At 28.9% G+C, this 9,107-nt stretch overlaps 1 protein-coding gene across 1 annotated transcript in view; it reads right to left on the bottom strand.

The window, feature by feature from the left end:
- Positions 1-1,432: 1,432 nt before the first annotated feature.
- Positions 1,433-9,107, bottom strand: part of LOC111622166 (cation-independent mannose-6-phosphate receptor-like) — a 21,370-nt gene continuing 13,695 nt past the window's right edge. The window contains exon 6 of the mRNA XM_023364540.1: positions 1,433-1,570. Coding sequence (XP_023220308.1) covers positions 1,433-1,570 — 138 coding nt within the window. The remainder of the gene's footprint in view (positions 1,571-9,107) is intronic.

The following is a 9,107-nucleotide window of genomic DNA, read 5'->3' as shown; positions in this document are numbered from 1 at the left end:
TAAAAATTTAATGATTTATACTTTCATAATTATATATTTTGTTTTTAAGGAATAAAATATATTTTTTTCTTTCACTGAAATTTATAAATAATTCTTACAAATTTACATAAAAAAAAAAAAATCTGAAGAAATATTATTATTCAAAACAAGCACTGAAACGATGAAACTTTATATAAATTTTATTATTACTTCATCAACTATTAAAATCATCTATGTAATTTAATTAGCATCGAGTTACACGCGGTTGAATCAAAAATTTCTTTAATCAACTAACGACAGTTATATCAAAACAAGAGGGAAAAAAAATATATAAAAATATTGATTTATGATTATAGTGTTTAGAATTGTTGTCTTGTCAATTTATGAAAGAACCCAGATTAAAAGGAGAAGAAGAAGAAGAAGAAGAGGAAGAAAAAAAAGAGAAGAAAATGTTTTATTTATTTATTTTGTCATAGAATACTGTTGGAGAGAATATGTTAAAAAAGACCGGTAGCAAAGACTAAATTGCAGGCTGTAAGTTGACAGCCAATGAATCTTTGCAACATTTCCTTCTTTCTTTTACTTTCTGTGTCCACTAGGAGTTCTTTCAACACGCATAGCAAGAGATATAGGTGAGTAGAGGTCTTACTAAATCTTTCTTTTTCCTTGGATGACCCAAACACGGTAAAAACATCTGTTTCCGTCAAACATTATATATATATGGTCCCCCTACTGTTTCCTGTAATTTGATACGTCATTTCCTGTCACGTGTTTTGACAGCTATGATCCCTCATATTTCCTAATATATCCCCTCAAAACGACTAATTAGGATTAAAATAATAATAATTAACCCTGTAATAACTTTTCCTTTATAATTACGTTACGGAATTTTCAACAATAAATGTCAAGTTTATAATAATTTAACACGAATTAAAAGGGGGAAAGGGGAAAAAAATCATTAATGATAAAAATGGTGAAATGCTTAATTATGAAAACATGGCGCTCGATGCTGGCACCATCTCTTGAGAGTTATTACCGTTATTTTTATTAAACGATTTAAAAAATTTATTATTGTATAAAATTAATTTATTTTTATTATTATATTTTGTATTTATTTAAAAATAAAATTTCAATTTTTTTATTTTTTAAAGGTCTTACTCTTTTGTTTCGGAATTTTAAAAGAGTATTACGTCTTTATAACACTATAAAATCATAAAAGATCTTACCCGTTGAACTATAGTCGCATTTTAAAATAATATATTCTAACTCGAAACTGGAATTATAATGAGTTATTTTCGTTTTTTAGTATACGTTTATAGGAGTTCCATCTGCGAAAAACGGAAACAAAAACGATTTGTGGGATGGAATAAATTTTGGGGAGTAAGTATGTCAGAAATCAAGTCGAATGAAAGTCAAAGGTCGTCGACGACATCTGGTCTTTCCGGAGAGAGTGTCAAGGATTACGTGACGATCGCGTCATTCCTTTTAGACAAGAATGTGACGTCGAAGTAGGTGTCTGTACAATCGGCGAGCTTAAAGGAACGACAGCTGCGGGATTACCAACTATAACCTCTGTTATTTGTACATCCAGCTTAATTTTTATAAGTTATAAGTGAGATACAAAATGTCTCAAAGGAAATGATAAATTGTACAGATCTTAATGCCTGTACTATTAAGCTTTAACAACTTTAAGGACACGTAAGAGTTAGTGTAATGAATCCGTAACTCATTCTTATAGATAGGATTACAAAAAAATCATTTATTTAAACCCTTTTATTAATTTATAAATCGGTTTAAAATGCTATTAATAATAGTAAAGAAAGAAAAAAAAAGACTATATTTTTCTCTGTAGAAAAAAAAATATTGATTGTTACTAAACTTTCATGTAATANTACATCGAACGGGGGGGGGTCTTAATTTGAAGCATAAATTAGAAAAAAAAATACACGTAAATAAATCTTAAAAATAAACTTATAATTAGAGTTAATTAATCATTTTAAAGTTTACTAAACTAAAATTCTTACGACTAATTAATTTAATGCAAACATTAAGGAAAGTGTAAGATCCATCAGAATACAAATTTGGCGATGTATGAGGGGGAGGGAAAAAACGCTTGATGCCGAAGCTATCTAGTTACACCTGGTGTTCTATCCGTCAAGTAGACAGAACGTTGTCACGGGAACTATCAGCATTCTCTATCTCAGAAGAGCAGAGGACACAGATTAAGAAAGTGGAGGGGACATCGGCGTGGCTCCCTCTAACGGTTAAAATCCATAACATGAAGGATGTCTAGTCCCAAGATAGCAATCTCTTATGTCCGAAAATGAGCTTCTAATAGATGGTTCTTATTTTCTCGTCGGAGAAAAGATTAACGCTTGTAAGGTGGTCCAATTAGAAAGAACTTTGCTATCGAAAGATAGTTCTAATCTCCCGTTTACAGAAAACTATATCGAAAACTTTTATCCTATTTTCTTCCCCCTTTCTTCCTTGATGCTACTTTTAATAGATTGAATTTCTCCCCCCCCCCTCTCTCTCTATCTTCTCTACGTTAATATTGTAAAACGTATACTCTTAATATTCAGTAACGTCGGATATTAGTCTACTAATCTCCTATGACTAGTTATTATTCTGATGTTGATGCTACGTAAGAGTTTCTTTACGCATAATTTTAACTCGATGAAATTCTCGAATTAATATTGATATTTAGTGATGTGCACCTGGTCTAGGTTTAATAATTCGACGTTGATAAAGCCACTTAGCTTCGACGACATGTTTAAACATAGACTAGTGATGCTACCCAGATATTAATCGAGTTAATTATTTACACGACGATGCTTAGAGTTTCGTAAGCGTTAAAATATTATAATTATTTATTTAAAAAAAAAAACAATTTTAAATTATCATTTTTTTAAAAGTGTAATTAATTTTAATTTCCATCCTTTTCCTCATCTTTCATTAACTTCGATTCTAGTTTATCATGGATAAACATTAACTAGAACTGAGCATTATGAGGATCTTGATAATACTAAATGCTATTTTCGTAAATATTTAATAAAATTTAAGCTTCGAGTTAAGAAAGATATTAATCCTGATATTAAAGATTCAAACCTTTAATTTAAAGATGTTAACTTGGAGTTCGTGTTGTTACGACGGAAGAAAATAACCACTACATCTCGAGATAAAGACTTAATCCTTATATTAAAGATTGTGAAACTTGTTTGGAAGATAATTTTAGATTTTTTAACTATAAAAAAAAAGCTAAAATTAAACTTTTATTCTTTATTCTTTACTAAAAAAAAAACACTTTTTTTCTTTGAGTTTTCTTAACATTTTTTAACATTTTCGGTGCGCATCACTAGTGTTAAAGAAAAATTGGAACTTGCATAATGTGGGATGGTGTAAAAGTCAGTTAACCACATTGTTAACCAATTAATTTCTACCAATTTCATTTGTTTTATACGCGGTTCAGAATTGTTATTCGCAAAGCATTCTGGAACACAAACACATACAAAAAAGAAAACAATTTACGGTTAACTGATTTTTGGACTATCTTGTGTTTTCAAGAGAAAATGGATATTTAACGGTTCTAAATTGGTTAAAAGTCGACATTTTACAGTTTCTTTTCTTAAAAAAGATTTTACAGAAAATTAATTAACGAATTTTTATCATTATCTATACAATAAGTCTATATTTAATTGAATGTGTTTAAATATAATTCACTCCATACTTAAACATAATTACGTAAATTGTACTTAACGTGATGATAAGATATTCTAAGCTCGGGAAGAAAAGCACACCCTACAGTCTTACAAGTCAATGAATTATGGATTGTTATTAAATCAATCTTTTCAAACATAACAACATACTCCAAATATGCGATATCTACTTTCTGGTTGTGTTTATGAATTTGAAAAAAAAAAAAAAAAAAAAAGCTTTTATAATTGGCACGTCCCAACTTTCTTCGTTGCTTCACCTGTCAAGTCAGATAGGAAGGAGTGATGACAAATTGCACAAGTTTTGTCACTTACTTCATTGATTGTCGATAAAATGAAATCGTTGAACTAAGTACTCAGATAATTCCTCTTACCTTTTTTTTTTTTTTTAATTACATAAATGATATCGACTACTGCAAACGTGTAACTTTTAAAGAATTCCTCATATTACCATTTCTTTCTATAAGTAAGTGATTTCTTACCGAAAAAAAACGCTGTTATTAATAACTTATGTTACTATTATAGACTACCTATCATTAAGATGAATTTTTTTTTTTTTAGAGCAAATATGCAAAAAAAAAAAAAGTCACAGTCATTAACAACTCTTGTAATTAATCACGAGATCTGGCTTTAAAAAAATTAAAAAGAAGAAGAAGAGAAAAAGAAGATAGTAGAACAAACCGATCTACTTCCGATAGTCCAACTGGTAGACCGGAAGTACGCGTAAGAAAGTAAATTAATCATCACTGAAGAGGGGGGATTAGATATGACTTAAAAAAAAGTGATCGAGGGAAAGAAATACCTGTATATAAACACAAATACACGTTAATGATTCCATGCTTGCATGTAGGTGTGTGCAGTTAATGGACCCACTGGTACTAAATCACGTCGACCCCATCGATTTTTCTTCACTTACGTTTCCGGTTCATTTCCGACCGGTCTGCGATCTCAGAACTTGGAATCCTCTTTTTTTTTTTTTTTTTCTTTTTTTTTAGACCCTTCTTGATCTTCTTACTTTCTTTCCATCCCCTAAGATATAAATGAAACATTCTTCATTTATCGAGTAATTCTCTCAGGGAAGGGAGATTAAGCGAGTTATTTTATTATTATTATTTTTAAATTTTTTTTTTCATACATAACCTAGTAATTAATGTTTTAATAAATTTTAAACAGTGTGGGATACGTGTTTTCCTTAGCAATTTTTGTTGCTCACCTTCTTAAAAATTACTTAAGCTGTTAAAATTAGATTATGTGTATGTGTGTGTAGTGTTGCTTAATATTTTCCTTTCTCGCTTTCGAAAATTTTCAAGTTAAGATTTTATTAACTAATTTATATGAATTATCTCCAGTGTAAAAGTCAGAAATTGTTTATATAATATTTATATTGTGATTTAAAAGCGAGAAATTACTTCAACTTCTGCAAAAGTTATTTTAAGTTTAGCTAACATTAATTAAAATATTTGCATTTATTTAATATATATAAAGATTATCTTAGTGTAGAAAAAAAAATTGTCTAATATGTCACTTAAAGGGTGGTCCAAAAATCAGTTAACCGAGTTTTGTTCTCTGTTCTTGAGAGTTCGAATCGTAATATAAATTAAATATGATTAAAGTATTTGAATAAGGTAGTGATTTAGTCTCTGCAACTGTTAACTGATTTTTGGACCTCCCAGCGAATTTAAAATAAAACTAATTTTTTTTTGTTGTTGTTACTTTTAGTGCAATTATAGCAGCATAAAATATGATCTTCTCCATATTAAAGGTAAATAGAAAGCTAATATAGAGCGGTTGAGGTAAACTTTCTCCATCTTTTAAACAACTTTTGGAGCAAGTTTAGCAATTAAATAAAATTTTCACGTACATGTAAGTTAGGCGATGATTCTTACTTACCTAATAATATAGATCTATCAGTTCCAATTATGTAAATCCAAACTGAGTATGTAAAATTAATTATAACTTCTAAACTTCACCTTAAATTATTAAAGGAGAGTAGAGTGTAATAAAATTAAAGGTTATTAATATTTATTTTCATGCGTATAATCAATTTTTTCATATATATTATCAAAAGAAGAAGAAGAAGAAGAGAAAAAAAGTAAAAAGTAAATTTTACAGATATAATTCAGAGGGGTGGAAGACGAAGTATACAATAAATTTGCTTAGCTTTCTATATCAATCAAGCTTGATAAATCCTCGAAAAGAAAGTAGAAGTGATCTAAATTCACTCATTTTATTTACTATTTATTGACGGTAGAATCACAGTTTTCTATTACTCTTAAGAAAACTTGATAGTAAAATATTGTAAACAGATCTAACATATCCAACAAAGTAACACGAAACTAGACGACAGAAGACATTTTTCATATTCGGTTCTTCTATCCTTCTTCCTCAACTACGCTTCCGTTTGTTGAATTTAGCTTTTGTTGACACGATCGGGTTACTTTCACATTTTTTATTGATGACGGAGCATTTGTAAAATCAGTTGATACGTCATTTGACGTGTAATGACGGAAACTGAAGACAGCGAAACAAGTTACCTTATACAAAACTGTATATATATATNAAAGAGTAGATAACATTACGTTCTACTAATGCGAGAATGTTTTATCATCACTAAATGTCAAATACATCGTGTAGATACGAAGAACACTTTGTTTAAGTAATAAATATACACAGAAACTTCAAATATTTATACGTATTTTCCACTAACTTACCTTCAGTTAAAGGAACTTCACGTGACAGTAATTGCAAAACTAGTCAGGTGGTTGTCTCAAGACCAGTTAACTATACTAGCGAATAGAAGAGTCTTCGTCAGTAATTGCAATAATTATTCCCTCCCGACTAACTCCCCAACTCTTGTGCTCTTAATTAAATTCGTGTAATCTGGAAGATCGAAACACGTTACTCAACTTAACTTTATGTCACCTTTACTGACCACAATATCCACTATAAACGGTGAAAAGAACTTATCGCCACTTGGGATAATAATTTACCGTTAAATTTACTATATAAATTTCCTTCTAAATGCTTATAATTTTATTATTATGCAATAAATTATATTATTTTTAAAGTATTTCTTGTAGGATATAATCAGATAAATTTTAATATTATTTAAAAAAATAATAATAATATTTGTTTTTTCATTCTATCTAAATCTTTTAGCTGTCTTTATATTGTTTCTTAATGTTTCATTCAAGAATTCCATTCCATTTCGAGGATAGTGAAGTGAGTTTAAAGTAATATATCAATCATTTTTATGATAAATGTTGGTGAAAAATTTTATCGAGAGTGAATAAAAGATGACGATTTACTATCCGCATTTTTTTTTTAAAGTAACTGAAATGGAATAAATAGTCTTACTTACAAAACAGGAACCTATATTTGTGGAGTATTATATCTAATGATGTTACCTCTCGTGTTGTTGCTTACTACAACATGCGATAATATAATTACAGTACTAAATATATACCAATATTTTAAATGTAGACATTACTCAACTATTGGACAGTTCGGACTTTGAATATGGAGCCAACCGTTAATTATGTGTACAGTTTTTTAGTCACTTATAATCCTTTCCTTCTCTGTTGTGTACAATAGTGTACGTTTATCAAATTACCCTCCCCCTTTAATTACTTGAAAAAGAGTTTATGAACCCTGATATTAAAGAAATGTCTTTAATAAGCTCTGTAAATATTTTCTAACTGATAGTTTATTCAAAAGATTTAAGGAGCAAATTTGTATGCCACTAAAAAAGTCCACGTAGACAATGCCTCGATTCCCCCATTGTATACAATAATGTACTTTTTGCCACCAATTTCCCCTTAAACTGTACGCCTGATAGACGTCCCCTATAGCGATTTTGTGCTCCTAAATCGCTTTTCCATTCGTCAAATTCGCACATTCGTGTATTTTTCAGCTCATAAACAAAAGTGTGGAACTAGCGTACGCTAGCCATTCTGCTAGTTTTGGTTTCGATAACAACAAAATCATTCTTGAAAAATAATTTAATCATCAGTTTTCAGTTTATTCTATGCTTTTAACATTTAAAAATAATAATTTATGCATAACGTTCCTTAATAAAAGATTTTATAATTTTCTTTTTCAGGTTTATAACTCCTTCATAATAAGCAGCTGTATATATACATGTGTGTACATACATACATACAAACATGCAGTATAATGTTAAGAAGCATCAGAATAAGTTTGTATGTAATATTTCTTTTATGTAAATCTAACAAACATACACAAATATTCAGGAGTATTTGTGAAGGCCTCTTATTCCCGAAAGCGCCTTTAATTTCAAACATCAGTCCAACTTATAAAACATGGATTACTGCCTTTATAATCTTCACATAATATATCAGAACTAAACTAATTCAACCTTCATAACATTTTCATTACAATTTTCATTATTGATTTATAATAATAAATAAACTCTTTCCAAAACGTCGCAACCTTCATAATATTCCAAACAGGGCATTTCTCTCGAAGAATATTAAATCATACATCATTTCAATTATTTATTCCACAATACAGCAGAAAATTACAAACAATTTATAATATTTATTAATTAATTATAAATAATTTAAACGTACAGAAAATATAAATATTTACAATATACAAAGCATAAATATTTGGTTAAAACAAGGGGGAAAAAAGAAAGAAAATACATAATTACTTTCCAGGTTATTTTATTTTGTTTTCGTCATCAATTCACCCCACGTAAAAATCAGGTAACAACGCTAATATCATTATGGAACGTGATAAAAATTCCTTGAAAGTCGCGCACACACAAAAAAAAAACAAAAAATAAAGAGTAGATAACATTACGTTCTACTAATGCGAGAATGTTTTATCATCACTAAATGTCAAATACATCGTGTAGATACGAAGAACACTTTGTTTAAGTAATAAATATACACAGAAACTTCAAATATTTATACGTATTTTCCACTAACTTACCTTCAGTTAAAGGAACTTCACGTGACAGTAATTGCAAAACTAGTCAGGTGGTTGTCTCAAGACCAGTTAACTATACTAGCGAATAGAAGAGTCTTCGTCAGTAATTGCAGTAATTATTCCCTCCCGACTAACTCCCCAACTCTTGTGCTCTTAATTAAATTCGTGTAATCTGGAAGATCGAAACACGTTACTCAACTTAACTTTATGTCACCTTTACTGACCACAATATCCACTATAAACGGTGAAAAGAACTTATCGCCACTTGGGATAATAATTTACCGTTAAATTTACTATATAAATTTCCTTCTAAATGCTTATAATTTTATTATTATGCAATATATTATATTATTTTTAAAGTATTTCTTGTAGGATATAATCAGATAAATTTTAATATTATTTAAAAAAATAATAATAATAATAAAATAAATATGTACTGTACTTGGATGTTAAATTGAA

The sequence above is a fragment of the Centruroides sculpturatus genome, unplaced genomic scaffold (genome assembly GCF_000671375.1).
Source record: "Centruroides sculpturatus isolate CEXI.00-Female unplaced genomic scaffold, Cexi_2.0 scaffold29, whole genome shotgun sequence".
Lineage (NCBI taxonomy): Eukaryota > Metazoa > Arthropoda > Arachnida > Scorpiones > Buthidae > Centruroides > Centruroides sculpturatus.
The sequence above is the reverse complement of the archived record's forward strand: the minus strand, read 5'-3'. Positions and strand labels throughout refer to the sequence as shown.